General features: G+C 41.4%; 1 protein-coding gene across 1 annotated transcript in view; it reads right to left on the reverse strand.

Annotated features, from left to right (window-relative positions):
• Nucleotides 1–2,301: 2,301 nt before the first annotated feature.
• The window catches only part of CCNYL1 (cyclin Y like 1), a 33,204-nt gene continuing 14,846 nt past the window's right edge, over nt 2,302–20,659 (reverse strand). The window contains exons 4-10 of the mRNA XM_066189714.1: nt 19,049–19,149; nt 17,572–17,607; nt 16,785–16,836; nt 13,590–13,709; nt 11,405–11,571; nt 6,834–6,996; nt 2,302–4,042 (exon numbers count right to left, since the gene is read on the reverse strand). Coding sequence (XP_066045811.1) covers nt 3,926–4,042; nt 6,834–6,996; nt 11,405–11,571; nt 13,590–13,709; nt 16,785–16,836; nt 17,572–17,607; nt 19,049–19,149 — 756 coding nt within the window. The 3' untranslated portion in view covers nt 2,302–3,925. The remainder of the gene's footprint in view (nt 4,043–6,833; nt 6,997–11,404; nt 11,572–13,589; nt 13,710–16,784; nt 16,837–17,571; nt 17,608–19,048; nt 19,150–20,659) is intronic.

The following is a 20,659-nucleotide window of genomic DNA, read 5'->3' on the forward strand; positions in this document are numbered from 1 at the left end:
GCTCCTCAGTAAACAGGAGTTTGGCAGCACTGCCATCCACCGCCTACCTCAAGCCACTGTTTCCGAGCAAGGGAAGGGCCTTCCCTGGAGGCAGTGTGTGAATCACCTGCAGGACTCCGTCCCCATGAGCACACAGGTGATCCTGCACAGCTGGCCTAATGCTTGTGCTCCTGCGCTCTCCAGATTCCACTCGGTCAACTGCAGCCACCCTTGAGGCAGTCACCAGCTTCCCTGGGGCTGAACGGTGCAAATGCAGCAGAAGTTCAGGCTGGGTGGCATGGGGAATGACAGTGTTTGATGGCATGGGGACCATGTGGCTCTTCAGATAGTTTTTAATATAATAGATCAGAAGCCAAAGTGGTTATTTCACCTAGAAAATGCCTGTCTGTGAAGGCAGCCCGAGACTTTCCCAATCCTAAGACAAACAGGCCCATGCTCTGCCATTTAAGTGCTCTTTTGCCAGTCCGTTGGGGGGTGGGTGTTGGTAAGGGCACTACAATCACTTTGGCAGCACCCTGAAATTCACTCCGTGTTGGCAAACAGCTTAATTGGTGCAAGGATAGTTTTCCCAGATAACAGTATGGAATGCCAGTTCTAGGTCATTGTCCTGCACGATGGGAAATCCTAGGACAGGATGGGGGCTGCAGCCTGCCCAGTGCTGAGCTCTGAACGGGGCAGCCCACCCTGCCCTGAGCACTCCTGCCAACCTCCTGTGCAAGCTCTTGCTTCAATGGCCCTTCTGTCCAATTCTGCTTGCTCAGGGTATGCTTGACACCCATACTCTTATCCAGGAGCAGTGGTCTTGACATTTATTCCATCCCTCAAGTGCCTGTCCTCTTAACTGCCAAACCCAAACTGAAGTAGTTCTCGTAAAATTCCCTTGGAAACAAAATACACAGTCCCTGTACACAAAGGGAAGGGCCGCTGGAGCCCAAGGGCATCCTGTAGCCCACAAACACCTCCATGGCCTCCTGCCCCTGCTGACTGCTAACACACGCTCTTCCTGCTAGCCTGGCTGGTGCTCACATCACTGTTGCTGGGCCATAACACAGCTATTGTCTCTGCAAACAGCATTTACTGCCAGATGGGGAGTGCTACTCTGGAACTGAAAGCAGATCACCTCAACATAGATTAATTATTATTCAGCTGTTGGATTAAGAAAAACAAGGTACATTCATCCCATAGCCAGTTGCTCTTCCCTGGGAGCAGAGGTAGGTAACAGTCTCTGTAATTCCAGTATTCTGACCATGATTGTAATTTTTCTTCTGCCTCTGAGAAAAGTGTTGCCAGCACATAGAATAATGCAAATTGGAGGGTATTTCCCCTCCACAGTTCATTGTCCAGCAGAACCACCTAAATGCAATTCCTTCTGAAACATTGCCCAGCACTTCAAAAGGGAGCTGTATGGTTTACATGTCATTGTTTAGCTAAGAAATACGCTAGCTGTGTTTTTCAGAATCTAACTCTTTTAGGGATACCAGAATGGTAAATGGAATTGCTATTTTTTTCCCTCTTAAGAAGCTGAGTTGGAGTTCAGGCCTGCTTAGTATCTGCTGAACAGATCAAAATCCCATTGATAATGTACTCTGGGCTACAATAAAACTAAAGCCAGGTAATATTCAAAGCAAAATCAGGTTCATAGCAGCTGTCTCCTGCAGGATGTATTGCAGAAGAAGCCATCAGCTTGAGATGTCATTCACCTGTCATCCAGATCAGCAGGAAGAGTCTCCATCTCCTCTGGCAAGAAAGGGAAAGGAGTGCCCCCAGTGTCTGCTGAGGAGCTCACAGTGAGCGGCTGCTTTTGGAGCAGCCCCGCAGCAGAGTGCACCAGGCCCATCCCACACAGCACCGGGCAGTGCTGAGGGAAGTAAAGCTCGTTAGCAATTAGGTCACAAGTCAATCCGGGATCTGGTCACTTGTACCTTCCAATTCAGTGCTCCTCAAGGGAGGACTTAAAAACCATCAAATTGCCTCCAGAGACTGGCCCTACTTAAAGACCAGTAAGGTGCAAAGAAACTGTCAGTGAGTGGTTTATTTGAGCGGCTCAAGTCAAGTTCTAAATCCAGACCATGTGGGAAGATCTGGGCAGCCGTGTAGGGCTGCATCCCTCCCAGGGCTCTGCTGCCTGCTCCCAGACATTGCCAGCCCACGGGGACCAAATGAAGGTGATAGGCTGGTGTGGGGAATGGAGAGGCCTTAACACACACACACACACCACTGGGGTTTCTCTTTCTTTTTTTTTCCTTTTTTGAGGGGCAGTGGATTCCAATAGCTGTACAGAACACACCTTTCACCTTTAACTTTAATTAAAATAGAGTTTATTAGCTTTTCTTTTAATACAAACATGAGAAAGGAAAACCACCTGAAGATGTAGTGTTATTTTCAATATTGAATTGTGATCAATACCTGAAGTGCCAAGTTCTGTGGGTTTGGGAGCCAGGGGCTGGCACGTTTGCATACTGCAAAAGGCTGTATGCATCCTTTGAACAGCTGAGTGCAGCCACACTGACGCTGGCACTCACACAGCCCCACTCCCAAAGGCAGATGGACTTGTCGTTCAGTGTAAGTTTCTGGGCCTTGGCTGTAAGAGGAAGTGCACAAAACCCGTGTCATTTGGAGGGAGATCTGCTCCTAGGACACTGCCTAGAACCTATTTGGATCCAAGAAGGGAAGATACTACAAAGACTTGTAACAGGAAGAGTCTAATAATACTTATCCTGTTTAGAGTTCAGTTTCAGAGTTTGAAAGTAAGCTCTGTTCCAAAGTCTCTGAAAGAGCAAACCCCAAGCCTCTAGAGCGGTTGCACATGATAAAATTCACTTTTGGAAAAAAAAAAAAAAGGTTTATAGAAAGCTTTTTGATAATTCTCAGTTGAACACAGTATTTTTCCATCTACCTTGAAAGGTAGTCCAGGATTCTCATTATTGTCTCATTATGAATGTAACTTCCTCCCAGGAAACTGAAACCCAAGGAGAGCCAGATGGATGCACAATATCAGCTTTAGGAACTCACTGTATATAGCACAAGAGATCTGCAGTAGAACTCAGAGAAGCAGTGCTGCACACACGCCATTCACCACTGGATTGCTACACTGTTTGGGATGGTGATGATGTTTCCAGACCAACTTTTTCATTCAATGCCTCAGAAAAATACACAGATTACATCTCTTCCAGAGCAATATAAGAATTAGAAAATGAGAGAAGCACCATATTTCACAAGAAATGCAGCATGGACCCTATACATTTTAACAATACATAAAACCGGATCTCTGCCCCCAGTCAAAACATTCAAAGTCTTTTGACAATCTTTACTGGAGTGAAGTTGTGGGTGCAGAGATGGAATTCCTTCCTGCTGGGCAGCTTCTTGGTATGAACACATCACCAATAATAGCAGCTTTTAGTAGCCAAACCAGGGAAAAGCCATCAACACGTGTCTATGCTACTGTTTTCAGCTCCAGAGCGGCTTTATACTTTAAGAGTCCCATGTGTTGTTTTTGTTAACACTGCATTGACCTGAAATACAAATGCAGTGAGACTCTGGATGACAGGGGAGAGGAGGGAAGAACATAGTAACTATAGTCATGTGGTTAGTGTTTAAACTCTAAAATTTAAAACTACTTATTATTAAAAACCTCAAGAGTTCACAGCTATAGGCCTACATAGTAAGCAAACATCTGTGGGGGAGAGAAGGAGATAAGTTTGTTTTTGCACCTCTGGATACATTAGGAGGAGGAGAGAGATGATTTGACAAAGGCCTTGTCTTTTGCACCAAGTATGTTCCTCAAGCTCTGGGCTCCCTTGGCTGATGGACTCTCCTCGCTTCCTCTCGCTGGAAGACACCATCACCGCTGGCCTGTGTGCATGGAGTGGTGGATTCCTCCGCTTGGTGTGGATGCTGGTTCCTGGTGCTGCACCTTGCTCTCTCCTCAGGAGAGGATGGCATTAGAACGGCGAATACCAACTAAGTTATCAGCACTGAAAGATCGTCTCATAGCAGCTTTTGACAAGTCTTTGTATTTGTCTTCACACAGCCGGGAGATTGCCTGGACACCACAGACAGACACAGAAGGAAAAGTCCGCGTTAGGGAAGTTGGAACATTCCAAGGGAGGTTTTACAAGTGCAATACCAGCAGCACAGGTGCTCTGCAGCAGTGACGCTCCTGGCTTTTACCCAGAATGACAATAAACAGGGACTATTCAGGAGGGAAAATAGTAATGGGGTCTGTCCCCAGGTCAACATGAAGCCCAGCCATCAGAAAGGTAGACCTAAAGAAGGTGAATGATTTCCATGTGCAAGTATCTTTTTTAATTTACTAGTCTCACTATCTAATTAAAAACTTGGATCCATTTCAGACTTAAGTTTGTGGAAGTTATATTGAAAATCACCCCTAGTGGCTGGGTCTGGTGCACACGGCAGCACAAAAGTTTTATTTTAACAGTGCAGAAACACATACAGGCATTTCTCTGAGAGAACAGGTTCAAACTGAAAAGGTTTCTGCACTCCCTTGAGCATCTTACCCTCGGCCACTCAGGGCAAGCAAGCCAAGGAAATGAATTTCTACTAGGTTTTTGCCTTTACCTTCTCTACACCCTCACTCCCAACATATTTTTTCTTACCAGGATCACCCCCATGATCTGAGAGGGGAGGGCAGCCATTGTACTTTGTTATGGTAGTTAAATATTAGCATGTGTAGACAATCTAGTGTTGAATTGCTTTTGCATCCATTTATTGGCTTGCCTCTGCCCTGCTTTATCTGGCTATTCCAGTAACAATCCTAATTATTTAAATCCTAATAACACAACTGTCAAAAAAATACTGTGTCTCCTCCCCTGCAAGGCCTGTTTCTGATTGGAGCTTTCAAGCATTATCAATGCAAATTAATAAGGATACCTGTAATAAAAAGTCAAACTGAATTTCAGCCCTGAACATTTACTTCCATTAATAATTTACCACCTATCACCAGATGAACTTTCAGAGTCCTGTGATCAGCTACAAGCCTACACCTTCCCTTTAAGGCAGCACCCATTCAGCACAGCCCAGTGTTCTGCAAGTTCAAAAGGTGAAAAGCACTCTGAGCATGAATAAAGTTCTAAGTGTATTTTAAAATAATTATTTACATTTATTTCTGCCGACCTTCTGGAGGCATGCATTTGGCTCAAGAGTGGCATTCTTTGAGACACTGGCGGCATGAGCTCCTGGTGCAAGACCAGACAGACTCTCCATCCTGCTTTAATGCTAGCACATCAATCACACAGCAACCTGTGTTGACACATTCAGCCCCAGTTGCCCATATGGTGTAAATCAGTCTTCAGTTTCTGGAATTCACTAATTCACTGCTTTATACCGGCTCCTATCAGCTGCTCGTGTGCTTCTAACCAAAAGGTAGAATTAAAAATTTTACCAAATAGTCTAAATATTTATCACATTTTAGAATTAAACCCCAAAATGTCCAATATACATGCATTAATAAGTGCATGATAGCAAATTACATACTGTACTGAAAATTACTCTGGTTTTAAATACCAAGCCCCCAAATACTAAGAAAGAAGAAACAAAACAGGCTCACAATCTGTAAATCATCCACTTATGCCCTGGCACTGAGCAGTTCAGTAAACAATTTCCTGTGGACTATGAACTGCCCTACAACCACATTTACAATTAGTGACAGTGTTAGCTTAAAGTGCAAGTAACAAGGGTGAGACAAAGCAGAAGAGCTGCATTGCTTAACTTTAAATACAGGAATTCATAGGCATATCATACTTATCATTCCAAAGGACCAGGAGGGATCACACTTACTCCTGAAGTTCAGGCACTTATGGGACAAAATAAAATCCTTAGCCCTTGGCAGAATTATTGGGGGTGGACAATGGAACAACATAAGCCAAGAATCCGCAGCACACCCCTCTCTGAAAGGGACTGTGGTATCAGTGTACACAGGGCCTGTGGTAATGCTTTTGTTGAAAGGTCAACAAAACAACATGCAGAGTCATCAATTAAACCTGGACAGATGAAAGGTTGCATTGATCCAACAAGAAATTTCCCTGGGAACCCAGGTAATTGTGTATTTTCAAAATGTCTTACATATCTCCAGCAACTAGAAAGACAGACTCTGCAAAAGTTAAAGCTTTTTAAAATGAGCCTTCACACCAAGAAGGCTGCGGGGCCTCCCCACAAGGGCAGCCTTTCCCATGGAGCAGAAAGGGACAGTAATCTGCATTTACACTCCTCTGGGCATTCTGAAGGACTCCCAAGAAGGGGCTCTTCTGAAAGTTTATCTTAAGGCAACGTTTCTCTGGAAAGGTGGGAAGCCACAACATATTTCTGCAGCTGCCCCCAGACAAACTGTTTATTAAACCACCAGAGCAGTAAGAGTGCTCCCTCTAAATCTAAAAGCAGCTGTGCAGTGGGAGGCAGTGGGAAACCTTCAGCTGGTAGTATTTAGACGGGTCTGAGTGTGACTGTCTCTAGGTGCTTGGAATACAGACTGTGACTAGGGAAGGACAGACAATCCATTACATATGACACTAATCCTTTCAATCTTAAGTAGCCGAGCTGAACTACGGTTCCCAAAATAACATCCATTTTATTTTGCTATCTGCTAGACATTTGTAATCTCTTCCAAAACCCTTCCTTTCCTCAGAATTCTAGCTTAGCCTAGGCATGGTTTTAGAAGTGCTAACTGTATTTATAAAGGGGTTAAATTACGCTGTAATACACTAATTTAAAAGCTTTTTAGTTTTTCTAACTGCCACTTAACATGACTAGCAACAGATGCTCTTCCTACTCATACAAGACAGAGGGGTTCCCTAATCAGCCACTCTCAGACCATTTACCTCCAGCTTCTGTGCTCTCTCTTTACTGAGAGGCTCCAGCAGAAAGCTCAGGTTATTGTCATCTGCTAGGGAGCGAAGATCAAAGTAGTATTTGGCGTAAACACTGGCAGGAACATTGATATTAAACTGCAGTAGCTCCAAGAAGTGTCTTTCCATCTCGTTCCTAGGAGGCGTAAGGGACAGGAGACAAAGGAAAAAAAAGATTGTTTTAGCTGGCTGAAAACACTGAAGAGACCTCAAGCTTGTTTTAAACCCAGCAGCTTTGAAACAGGTCACTGAGAGCTCCGCATTATTAGTTTCGAGAGACAGGTCATTCCCTGGTGCTCCAAACAAGGTGCAGCTTTTGAGTCCTGGCACCTCCGGCTCGGCGAGGAAGGCAGTGCCCTGTCGTGCACTCGCTCGGCTGAGCCGGGAGGTTCATTCTTCAGAGTTCCATTAGTGCAGCTGTACAATTCATGCGCCATTCTCACTCTCATACGGCCCCACACTATAGTGATCAGATGAAAGGAATGATGTATGCTGTTTATTAGCTCTGAAGAACTTGCAGACATTTTCACCAGGCTGATAACAGGAAGGGGGTTTATTGAAGTAGAGGCGGACTAACAAAAGGAGTAGGCAGATCACCACGGCAACAAATGGATCTATGAAGAGCTGCTGCTATTATCTCACAGAAAAAAGCCTCTTGAAGCAACATGGATTCATCTCCAATAAATAAATAAATAAGCAGCATTAGGTGGGAGAAGGAATTTTCTCCTCAATAGCATTAGGCAGGATAACAAAGTACTGTGTCAAAGGGCACTGTCCAGTTTTTACTCTCTTGTCTGTTTTCACTGGGCAGAATACTTGGAGGAAAGCGTGGAGAGTGCCATGCTATGAAATAAACTGCTTCAGCTACTGTAATGTGGTTTCAGCTAAAGCAGAGATTTTCCACAGAGGAAAAACAATGTTTTACAAATTAACCTAGAAAGAAACTGGTGGTACCCAAACTGAGCAATTCAGTTCAACAACAACTCAACAACAGTCCCTACAGGTAGCAGATCTGTTCCAACAGCTGTATAGGCCAACTGTGAATACATCAGAAGGTGAGTTGCACCACGGCAGTGCCAAGGTTGTTACTGCTTTTTGGGGAGCATTTAAAGTGAATGCTTTACCTGTCAGTGTGGGGGCAAATAAATCAAGGAATCATCCATGTTGTCCTGTATTGGGTGGTGGGTCTCAATATGAATAGCAGCTTTGTGCTTCTTTCTAGCATAGCACACTTGAGTATCATTGAACCTAGTGCCAAAATTAATTTCCTGTTCATACAGTCATAAGCCTATAGAAATGTAAATCAGATAATGTTTTGATGATCAGCTGATCAGAGCTTGATTTACCCTGTGAGTAAATGCTCTTCACTGCCCCTTTTGTACTCACTAGGCTAATACATTTTAATTCTGTAAAAATACAATTCTTCATTGGATTAACAAGTCTATTAACAGTGGTTTAAAACCCGGGAAAGGATAATGTCCATGTTTTTTCTGTGCCTTATTTACAAATATATGTAGCCTAAAGAATGAACAGCATGTGTCCCCTTACAATCAATCATGGCAAGATTAGCAGCTGTACTGTTAATTTTTCAGCAATTATGGATTCGGTCTCATCAAAGCTAGCAAGTTCTGACAAAGGATGACTTCCAAATGTCAACTGAATTTCCTTTCATTTTTTTCCCATCAGAAGTAAGTAAAACAAAACAAAAAAACTATCTCCCAAAACCTAAAAGACAAATGTCTTCCATTAAAAAACCCCACCTTTGCCTTGGTCAAATAGAAAAGGGCTTGTGATCGAAAAATTAAGATGAACACTTCAGCTATGTTGAGTAGGATGAGGCAAAGGCAAATGACCACATGTGGCAGTAGCCAGGCCTGGATCTTGTATCCCTTCAAAACCTGAGAGCCCCCGGCTCCTGCCAGAACAAAGCTGTTGGGGAGACATTGGTGGGGAGGAGGTGCACCTGTGCTGCCTTCACAAGGGGTGCCTGGCTTGTAAGCACATACACACACACACACACACACACAGACAGAGATTTGCAAACTGGGTGAACTAAATCAGATAATCAGATATAAAACCTTTTGCCAGTTCCAGAGTGGTGCAGCCCCTGTGCTTGGCTTGCACTGGTTCAGCAAGAGCATCTGTCAGGTTATGGAGATTATTCTAGATACAGAGAGCCGAGAGGAGAATTCAGAGGAGTTCACAAACAAAACCTGCCACCAGTTCTTGTACATCAGCTGTTCCTGCATAGGAATGGCCCACCCGGGGAGCCATACCTGGCTGAGTCCTGCCAAGCAGTTTTTAGCTGGGGAGCTGCTGAGATTTTGGGTGGATTTTTTGGCAGCATCACCAGCCATCTCCAATATTATACTCCAACTGTGACTGAAATCCTTTGCCAATTATTTTCTCTCACTAACTCTTGTATTTGGAATACTCACTATCAAATGACTGGTTTAAAAAATACTGCAACTACTAAAACTGACAATAACTATAGTACCAACCATGAATTGAAAGTAGACTTGTAAACTTAAAACAATTTTGCCAAGTATTTGAAGCAGTTTTCCAAGGTCCCTCTAATGGTGATGTTATCCAGTCAAGGAGTGGTGAAGTCTGCCCAGTTGCTGAGCCTAGGATGAACATCCTGTGCCACTCTCAGGAAGGGAACAGTACAGTGTCTGCCCATACCTAAATTCAAAGGTCTAAGTCATCTCATATGAGATGGGATTACAAAACTCCCATCCTCAAATTGGAGGAAAAAAAGTATGCCTAAATTCCATCTATTTTCCTTACCACCACCACTGCTTTGAAAATGCAAGTACTGACAATTTCAGGAGACCCACCATCAGCAATGGAGCATAAATATCCTGCTTGTTACTGATATTTTCAGTGCTATCAATTTGATTTGTCCCAAATAGGGCTACAAGAACAGACATCAAAAAGAGCAAGATGTACTCTCCAGCACTCCTGGCTTTGCTGACCCCACTTCAGCCATCTCAGAATTATTTGCAGCAATGCCTCAAGTATGTTCCTCAGATAGAGGAGCACTCGGGGCCAGGCTGAGTGAAGATGTACATTGTATAAAATCACTAATTATGCTTTCCCGAAAGCAGGGCTGGCACAGTGCTGCATTTTGAGACAAAGAACTCCCAGGCAAGGGGTATATATAAAACAAATAGCAGTGGTTGCTGTTTGAGATGTGAAATCGTTTGAATAATAAAAACAGTTTTGGTGCAGAAAACTCCCTCATTTCTAGAAATACAGCCCCCTACCTAAAAGGAAAAAAAATAGATACTACTCCTCCTAGAATGTCCCAAATGAATAATACTGTATTTTAAACATTAGTTTGGGCTGAATCCAGGGAAGAGAGCTTGGGGCAAGAACATTGCCCCATGACACAGGCAGCCTCCCAGCGCTGTGTGCAGAGCTCTGCCAGCTCAGTCTGCTCCTGTGCTAGGACTGGCTGTCACTGCATAGGCGTGGACACATGCTCAGGGCACAGCACTGTGATTAAACTCCCAACACACACAAAGCATGTCATGAAAGCAAGGCCAGAAAGCCTGGTGCTTTAAGCTGGACTTGCATCATTTCTACCTCTGATAACAAGAGAAACAGGAGAACAAGCTAGCAAATAGAATTAAAATAAAAACGTTGACGTTTCAAAGCTCTGAGATAGAACTTTGTGAGAAGGAATTTAACAGAAAACCTAATGGGCCGACTACCATCCACATAAACACACCTCCAGCCCATAGTATGAGGATGAATATCTTCCCATACTGCAGAACCTGGCTTAAAGCTGAGTGCCGCAAAAAAAAAAAAAAGACAGCAGATTCAAAAATTTTGAAAAACTGAAATTGACATCTGAGACAAAAATACATCTAAGGAACAGCCTTACAAAAACAAGTAGTAATAAGACTGAGGACTTTGTTTTCAGCACTGGAGGCACATCTAAGAACCTACCCAGGGAGGATAAGCTGTAGCAGTAGTTCTGTGTAACACAGGCAACCATAGCTACCCACACAAACAACTGCCAGCAGCAGCACTAGGAGTTCAGACCGTGAGATGTTGAGGCCTTAACTGGATACACAAGTACACATGAAAGTCACAAGTTATGGTTCACCTTGCAATTCTTCAAATTCTAAAACAGAAAAGGCAGGGGACAAATTTAGTTCACTTTTTTTTTTTTTTTTCCCCTTCTAAAACCCCCTTTTGATAAGACTGTAAATTGGGCAGTTTTGTTCCATGGCTCATCACTGAGATAAAGAAGGTAAAGAAAACTAAGTTGGAAGTCACTCACTCAAGTCATTAAAATTATTATTACAGATCTGTCTCAAAGTAGGGTAATTATCCAAAGTTTCTGGAGGCAAAAGAGAATGAGGCCAGACACTAAATATACACCTTATATACACATCATAGCAATAGAGAGATATTTTTTCAGCATGATCACAAAAATTGCTGTTTAAAAAACCACAAACAAACAGAAACAACACACACAACGAAAAACCAAAAACCCCACCGCTGTAGATTACCCAAACCTTGCAACTTACATGTCCTCAACAGTAATGTCCTTGAGTATTTGGCAATAATCCACATTCCACACAGCTTGATCATCCCAGACTTTAGAAGCCAGCAGAATAGCTCCTAGGACTATCCTCTTCCAGTTACTAGGGCATATGTCAATCTCTGCATAGGTTAAAAGCCTTTCCAAATAAACCTACAGAAAGAAGAAGGAAAAAAACCCAAACAGCAAAACGCCACAATTGTATGTGTGTAATTAAGACTGTGAGCAGAGCTGAGCAGCAAACATGCCAGTCCAATATGGCGATTTATTACTGTTAAGTGTGGCAACATAAAGTATCAGTGAATACTACTCACACTTAAGAATCAAAATTTTCAGGGGTTACAGGTTCCATTTTTTATTATCCCACAAGAGCTGGACCACCAGGGTACACAATAGCTAGTGAGGTGTGAGCAATGAGCACTGCTCCTTCAGGGAGACACTGCTACAGCTCTGTCACCGAGTCACACTTCACTGGCAGGTTCTCATCAGGGCCTACCTGGATAGCAAATCACTCAACATCACATTAGCCTGTCATCATGGTTAAGGTTCAGCAGCACTTGTAGCTTAACAGGAAGTACTAAAACCTGCACTTCCACCTCTAGTGATGGGACAAAGATGTGTTAATTGCTGTCTTTTCACAATGAAAGCCCTTTGGTGCTATTTCTGTTTTACCCTGTATAGAACAGACTTCAATCCCTTCATCTCCATCACCAACTGCTTAGGTAGTGAGACATACCCCACTCCAAAGATGTGCCTTGGCCTTTTCCTCCTGTGAGATCTCAAACCAACTCTAGGATGTTGAATCTATCTCTTCCTTGAAAGTTCTCTACTATTCACACTCCTATAATGATCCATTGCACTAAGTAATATGCACATTCAAATTTGAATATAAATTGTTTTTAATTTTCTATTCCCTCATCTAAATCCAAGTTTCTAATGTAGCTTCAGATAAATCAGTGGGTAAGGGAAGCTCCACCTATTAAAGGTGTAAGGGAGGTGTAATTGTCACTGAGGTCTCCCCATGCTGTCTTCCCGTCCTTGGCTTGTAGCCTTCAAATAGCCTAAAGGTGTTCCTATAATAACAGGGCCATCTAGTGGTAAAATTCACTTTAGAAACCAACTCCATGTTTTGTAAACACTTCACATAGTTTGTCTAGGGTTAGCTGTCATCTTATTCTGTCAACATTGCTTCCCTGTCTGAAAAAGCAAAAATCTCCAACTACTTCCAGAGTTTCAATAGCTCTTAAATAGTCAGCCTTTTTAATTACTCATTTCCTTATTAAAGAGAGTCCTTCGAGCTAAGTTTTCTTAATTGCTATATTGTCTTTTGGCGACAGTTTTGTTCTCCTTTCACACCATTTTTCAGAAAAAATCACAATGAAAACTGAAGTTTAGTGTGCAACAAAGCGCAGTTTGAGAGACAGTCTAAAGTAGCAATTATACCTGTTGTGGTTTTTAAATTTCCTTCCATATACGTTTGTGCACACACACGTATATATATAAAAATAAAAAATCATTGTCATTGATAAATTTTTAAATTCATCATGCTTTATGAAATCAAACAACAAACTGTAATGAGATTATTATCTTAATATTGTTCTTATATTCTAAGTACATCCATGTCACCTGGGAAAAAAAGTTATAGCCTCTTTGGCTTAATTAAAAAAAAAAGTTTGGTAGAAGGTGGCAATGACTGAAGGACTTAATGAGAACGATCTTCTCCTAGAGTTCCTATAGCATTGACTCTTGATCCCTTGAGGCAGTATTGCTTGTTCTGGTTAATATGAACTCCAAACTCACACCTTCCCCTCCACATAGCTGAAATAACATCTCTGTGTATGATCTCATCACACCCCACTGTTTACAGCATCCCACTGTACTGCTGCTCTCCAGCTTCTTCAGCCCGTTATGTATTATGAAGCAAACAGGGTTTTATTGGACAAGCAATTAAGCATTACATATTTATATACAGAAAAGGAAATTGCCCTTTTATTTAATCACTTCTGTGACTACTTAGAAATCTCTACTGAACTCACTTGTACTGTGCCTTCATTAACAGGGTTTCATGAAATACTCTTAACTATTTAGATGTCAGTTCAGCCTGATTCTCTTAATGAGGAGAGGGGAAAGTTCCCCAAAAGCTTGAGCTGCAGCCCTGGGGAGCCTCTTACCAGCGTGACTATTGCACACTCCGCTGTCAGCTGTGCGGCGCTGAAGAGCGTCCGGACAAACCGGTAGATGTGCTTGTGGTCGGGGTCATGCTTGTAGTAGTCATCTGGGACTTCTTCCCGCTGAAAGAGAGTTCTTGGGATTACTGAAAATCTGTCACACTTAACACTGACTCTAAAGAACAGGTTGTTTCTTCTCACTGAGGTGTATATACTCATTTCCTGTCACAGAGGCAGAACAGAATTATACACTGAAAGAAGCAGCCTCGCAATATTGCAAACGTTCCAAACAAAACACAGAAGCTTTAGCTGGTATCTCTCTTCAGAACACTTGTTTGAGCTGTACGGCCAACAGGAAAGAGCATGAACTACCATCATCACTGCAGGTGCTAACTATTGTCCATGGAACATTTTTCAGATTGAAAGAGATGTGAAAAGAAATGCTTCTCCCTGCAAGAAAATCACAGGTATATACACACCAGGGAAACAATGGCTCCTCAAAAGGCAGAATTACCAGACTTCATGAGATTCTTCTTCCAGCTGAGGAAGCGCTGAAGAACATGTGGCAATAATTCTGTCACAGGTTGAACTAGAAGGTAATTTACACTGTCTTCATAGGACTCATTCTTGAGAGACTCCAGAAAGACAACAAAGCTAATGAACTAGATTTAACTCCAACACAGTGCTAAACTGTTTCGAAACACAGGGGATAAGAAAAGCTCAGCAATAAACAGTCTGTAAAAGCAATCCTAAAGGAAGTGTTTGAGATACATTCTGATATTCAGCACTTTTTCTGGAGGGATGAAACTTCAAGAGCTCCAACTCTGCACACTGATTCTGCAAGACTGATACTGAATAGATTTCTGCCTACAGTCCAAGTTAGACCTACAGTATGGTCAGGACAGCAGCTAAGTAAGAGCATACCTCCTTGACACTAAGTTAGCAGTTGTAAGGTAAGCAAAGCAGCATTTTTCTATGGTTTTGTAGTTTAAAATAGCTGAGGAGCATTGTCAAGTAAAATGCAGAGGTAAGTTAGCTTTGCCCACACAGCCTTCTAATACACCACTAACCAACAGAGAAGTTATCTCTGCAAGGGGGACATGCAACATTAGGAATAGCATGAGCAGGAGCACTCATCATTCCTGTGCTACACATGGCACAAACATACTGCACATCTGGCAGTACGTTTTTGCTGACTGGATGTCCTGAGGTAACCCAAAGTGGTATTGCATTCCCCATCTATCTCTGCCCAAAAACTGTCATGGTCCCTTTAGGACCCTGCTGCAGGAAGCTGGGGATGGCTGGGTGCTATCCCAGGTGCTTTTAAACTCGGCTCTGGAAGGCAGCTGGGCCCTGCTGCTGAGGGGTCTTGGCTTTGCTGGCTGCTTCGTCTTGCCTTAAGGCAGGCTTTGCCCTTTTAGGTTCTCTTTTTGGTGTTTTTTTTTTTTTTTTTTCCTGGTCTCAGAGAGACTGTAGTTAGTGGTTTTCTCATCTTGGGAAGGATATTTCTGGCCTTTTGGGTCTCTCCTTGATCTCACAGGGTGTGAGATTCAGCAGTTGGGTATGTAGCAGTTATTTACTGTTAGTTTTTCCTGTTGCTTATTTTGTTAGTAAACTTATTTTTTCACTTACATCTACTTATATTCATTCCTTATTGGTGGAAAGGGATTGGTTGAACCTATACAGCAAAGCAACTTATTCCAGAGAATTCTCCTTTTAAATTGTCTTAAACCAAGACACTGGAACTGAGAAAGGAAGCACCAAGACTGGTATTTGTGACTAAATCCATGATACCAGTAACTGGGTCCCATTAGGGTCAACAGAGCCTGGTGTGGACTCCTTGTGACTGCATCTTTAGAAGACAAGGTGTTCAGAGATTTCTTCCTGCTAATTAACCTTTCTGAAGGAACAGTAGGTACCCAGGCAAAACACCATTGCTATAGAAACTGACAAGCTGTGTGTGCCTTTCAGAAGTGTGACAATCAGCCATAACTCTATTTCTGTAAGTATGTTGCAGTAAGATGTAAGAGACCTTTAAGTGTTCCCCAGAGGACACAATGATTTTCTTCTCATTAAATAGGAGGTAGGCTACCTGAAAGGATCAAAGGATGTCACGTTGTAAAATAAAGAAATTGTCTGATGGAGTCCATCTTACATAAATAATTTTGAATGCAAACCAACAGATTCAGGCATTTAGAATAGTTTTGGTCCACACTTTTTTGCTCTGAAATGCTACAATTCATACAAGAAATCTTGGCTAATATAGCTCTTGCCCTGAAGTTCTTTTTTTTTTTAATTGAATAAAGGGTTGTATATATTTATATTGTATTGTAGAATTCCTAGCACAATGGGTCATATTTAGGGATGAAACTCAAACATAAATATTAAATTGTTTATTAAAATCTGTTTGTTAACAAGCAAAATCTGTGAAATAGGTTGTACTGCATTCAGTCGTGTAAGTCCCACAGCAAATTCAAATTTTAAAGCCATTTGATCTTTGCTAAATTAATTTCACATGAAAAACAAAGGAAGTGGTTCTGCAGGACAGGCATTAGGATAGGAGTGCTCAAACTGGATGTGAAAAGCACACACTCCACTCTTGAGCTTCCCGTACTATGAAGTTTTGCATCTTCAAGAGTGTCTAAAAAGGTGTACCAGGACAAGTCACATTAAAATCACATCCTGAATGTTCCTTGCTGTTACTGAAAGCAGTCTTAACCTTAATTGCTTTAAAATATTGCCTTTACTGTTTTTTAAAGGCCGAACTCACTGTTGCCTACTTTGTGTGATGCTTCATGTATTATATTCTCCTATCTGCAGTCATTTAAAAGGTTAGGCACATACCTACTAACCATGTCTTCCTAAAGAAACAGGAAAAACTTCTAATAAAGCAGTATTAAATGGGGGAAGAAAAGAGACAGACAAGAAACTTCAGACATGGAATGCAAAAGAATTGGGCACATGTTTGCTTCTATTTATAGTCAAAGCATGAAAATCAAACATAGTTTGTAGTTAGAAAGACTGGGCTCTGTTAATGATCTAGCTGATCTCAAAAGTCTCTGCACTTTGTATTAGATATAAAGAGACAATTTAAGATCAGTTTGACTGTGGCCCGGTGCTTATACATTTTTATGACTTATACCATATAAATCAAGATGTTATTGATACACACTCAGAGGACAAAAAAATTACACTTACTGTGAGAGGATGAGATTTTTCATCAAAAATATCCAATGATCTGTCAGAATCTCTACAAAACAAAAGTATCTGGTTTAGCAATAAGAGTTAATTGGTAATGCTATGCTCTACTAAAAATCATTGTTCATTAAAGAGGATCAAGGGACATACCTTATGGTTCGGCTTTTCCTAGAATATGGTATGGAGCTAGCTAGTATTTTTGCAAAGCATTTAATGATGACTCCTTACAATTAAATATTTAAGATGCTAAACAATGAATAGCTTTCCATGTTCTTGTATTATGCTTACTGAAGTTCTCCCTCAAAATGTGAAACTGGATGAAACTCATTAATAGCATTTACTTCAAAAACTCAGCTGTAATTCAGCAGCATATGTTGGAACTAGCTGTAATGGCAAGAGTGATTTGTACATGGACAGAGCGTTCCTTCACCCATCAAAACTAATCCGTACGTCTGTATTCAGGAAAAGCTAAACAAAGTCCAAAGGCTGATTTGTGGTGAGTTAAATGTGTTTTCCTCCCTCTCTGTTTCGGAGTTTCACGTGCCATTGGATGGGTGCATTACTGACCCTTCCACAGCTGCTCAAGAGAGGGTATAAAGGGAAAACAGACAGAGCATAAAGTGCCAGATTTTTCACTTCCTTTGAGTTTCCCCAGCTGTCACTGAAGTGACCAAGACCATATTTCACTCTGTGATCTTGAGTTTTTTCCCAGTCTTAGTGATTCTATGATTTTATATCCCTGGCTCAAAAAGAAAGTCATATTTCAGCAAAGGAAGAGTTCACTCACCTGTTCTTTATATGGTAGAATATTGCTAATGTTACACTAAAAAACAGAAAAGAAAGAAAGATTTAACAAAGCATATTCCATGCACACTCTTCCACTGTAAAAGCTGTCACTCAGCGCAAAGTGTTACAGATCCATTTTGCAGTGACCTCCTCTCACATCCCCAAGTACTACACATCTCATTTCTGATGCTTAACTGGACAGAAATTGGCCAAATCAAATCTGCCAGCCAAACTTTTACATTCATTGTACAGATATTTGTGGAACAAAATAAGTGTTAAGCAACAGTTTCAACATATCCCTTCATTTCCTGATTAGGTGATATTTAGTGAAAATGTGGACTATTCCCAACTAAAATGTAAGTTCTCCTTGATGTTAAATATACCATTGCAGAGATTCTGCAGATGTTTTAACGCTGTCTGGTTGTCTAATTTAGGAACTGTTTAAAAAAGAAAATAATAAAGATGGTGTTATGCCAGCATAATCCAAGAAGTGGACAAGAACAGATTTCAGTCTCTGCTAAGTGAGGCAACAGATTTCATATATTAACACTCATCTACTGTGGCCAAATTTCAGATTCTTTACTCATGGTGATAACAGGAGTGCTGCCATCACAGGAACCTATCACGAAAAGTTCTGATCTGCTGTCAGCTGTACAGCACTTCAAACTGGCACAAGCATACTTTTTAGGTTTTTGTTTCTCTAGAAAAAGAGAAGTGACATGCTGCATACTTTTGTCTGAAACCAAACTTTAAAGTAACAAATGAACTTAGACATTTCCAAGCTCTACAACACTATTAAATCAGTAAAGCCTTCTGGGACTCAATCTACTCAGCCTTCCTTTCCCCTCAAGCACAATAAAACTCTCTTCTCAGTTCTCAGCTGGTATCATCTAAAGGCAAATACCTGATTTTGTGGCACCCAGAAAACCAGCTCCAGCAGCCATTTACATTGGAGAACATAATTACCACCTACCTAAAATAACAACTACGTGAAGAAAAGGCAGAAAGGCCAGAACTAAACCTCAAGTCAGCAACGTGCTGGTTTTCCACAACTAGAGGGCAGACTAATATCACTGGAAAGTACCAAACACAGTCCTGTAACTTTTCCTTCAACTCCACACAAAATCCATTTCAAGTCTTCCCAGGTCAAGAATTTCGTGCTTTGGCTTTCAGTGTGAACTAAACTCCCCAGCTCAACACATACTTTCAAACCCACAATGCTGACACACTTCTGCACTGCCTCACAATGAGAACGGCTTTGAACTGGGACAGTCCGTGAGCTCTGTGCCTGAAACAAGAGCTGCTTCCAGCAGTCAATTAGCCAGACCTCCACACCCCTTCCATGACCAACCTCAGAAACAGTGCTGTGCTTCTCATTCAAGGGTGCAGTTGGCTTTGGAACAGACAAAGACTCCCAGAAAATCCCAAAAAACCCTTACAATGCCACTCAAGCCCTTGTTAGTGACAAGGATCCTTACCACTTTATTGTGCTTCTGAGGTTAGGTTGACTGACGGTGCTGTCATCTATAAATATTGTTGAGCATGAGCTGTATTTTTTCGTAAGCTGCCCAGGAGAAACCTTGGGGAAAAAAAAAAAGGGAAAAAAAAAGAAGAAAAGAACTGAAATACATTCAAGAAGAGGGATTCTGTAAGCTTTTGTTTAGCACACTGAATACTGGCTTTACACCTCAAGTGGTTACTGCACAGGAGGTGACTGTGGATGGTTGCTGCTGCAATGTAAGCTACCCTGGAGCCATCTAGTTCCCTTGTGTAAGACACATTTATAAACCATCCCTTGTAACACACAGCATGATTTTAGATAATTTACAGCAGAAATAGCTGAGCTAAAACACCAAGTCCTGATTTTCTCAGTTCTCTCCCATCCCATTCTTGTCAGTTTGTGTCCCAGTCTTCCCTCTCTGCGATGTACTCTATTAGATTTCCCTGTGACTCCATAATCACCATCTCCCTTCTTTTACATCCTACACCTTTTCACAGTTTCTGGTTATCCAGTTTAATATTTGGAGTTTTGTCATGTTACAGTTAATAAATAAATAAATAAATAAATAAACCTTTTCCTGACATGGCTCCCTTCACACATGTCCTGTTCAGCATCTGGAATTTGGAAACAGAGTACTGCTATTACCCTTATTTTTACTATTCTTATTTAGAGCTAGCAATATGCTCCATCATCCATCCTAATCCTGGCCATTCTGTACTGCACAAAATCTTCCAATATAACCCTACCCAGGCTTCCCTGAGCATTCTCAGAGAATGCCTTGCACTAGAGATAGGACATCATAATTGAGGGAGAAATTTTAATCGAACAATTCAAGATTCATTAGTTTTCACCAGAATTTTTTTAAATGCCTCGTCTAAAACTTGAAAGTCTTCCATATGAAAATGTTGACACCCTGCAAAACTCAACAGCTGCCTGGGAATATGTCTGCCAGCAAAAACACTCCAATCACACTTCACCTTGGTACTGGCAGACCAAAGCTGGAATTGTAACAAAAAAAGAAAGAGAGGAAAAAAGGGAAAAGAATCACCCCCACTCCTTGCATAATCATGCAAAATATGAGATCTGAAATACCATTATCTTACCAGTATTTTATCAGTAGACACTTTTGATGTTTTTTAAGCTTTATGTTACTAACTTCCATTCTTACTTTTACTAGTCAATGATTTTTTTCCACTTATTAGTGACATTGCATCTTTTTTGTTTTGGCTGTTGTTTTGGTAAGTGAAGTGTCCAAACCAACTAATATTTGTGGAAGAAGCTCAGAGCGTATTTTCAGATTTTAAAAAGAATGAACTATCAATTGTTTATCATACTGATGACATTTGTTCATTATTCTCTTTTCATACTGGATACACTTCTTAAAATAAGTCCTGTAGCAATACTCCATTAGCAAGTCATTCAAGACTTGCCACCTTGGCTGAGCAATTAATGCAGTTTTATTTCTGTTCAAGAAAAATACCGACAGGTTAGCTTATATTTTCTTCTTTACTGCTTTGAAAAGCTTAAGACTGACAACAAAAAAAATCATTCTTTTGACATCAGCCATTCTATGCTCTGTGGTATTGTG

This window comes from Chamaea fasciata, unplaced genomic scaffold, assembly GCF_029207755.1.
Source record: "Chamaea fasciata isolate MVZ Bird 193981 ecotype frontalis unplaced genomic scaffold, bChaFas1.0.hap1 SCAF_8, whole genome shotgun sequence".
In the NCBI taxonomy this organism is placed as follows: Eukaryota; Metazoa; Chordata; class Aves; order Passeriformes; family Sylviidae; genus Chamaea; species Chamaea fasciata.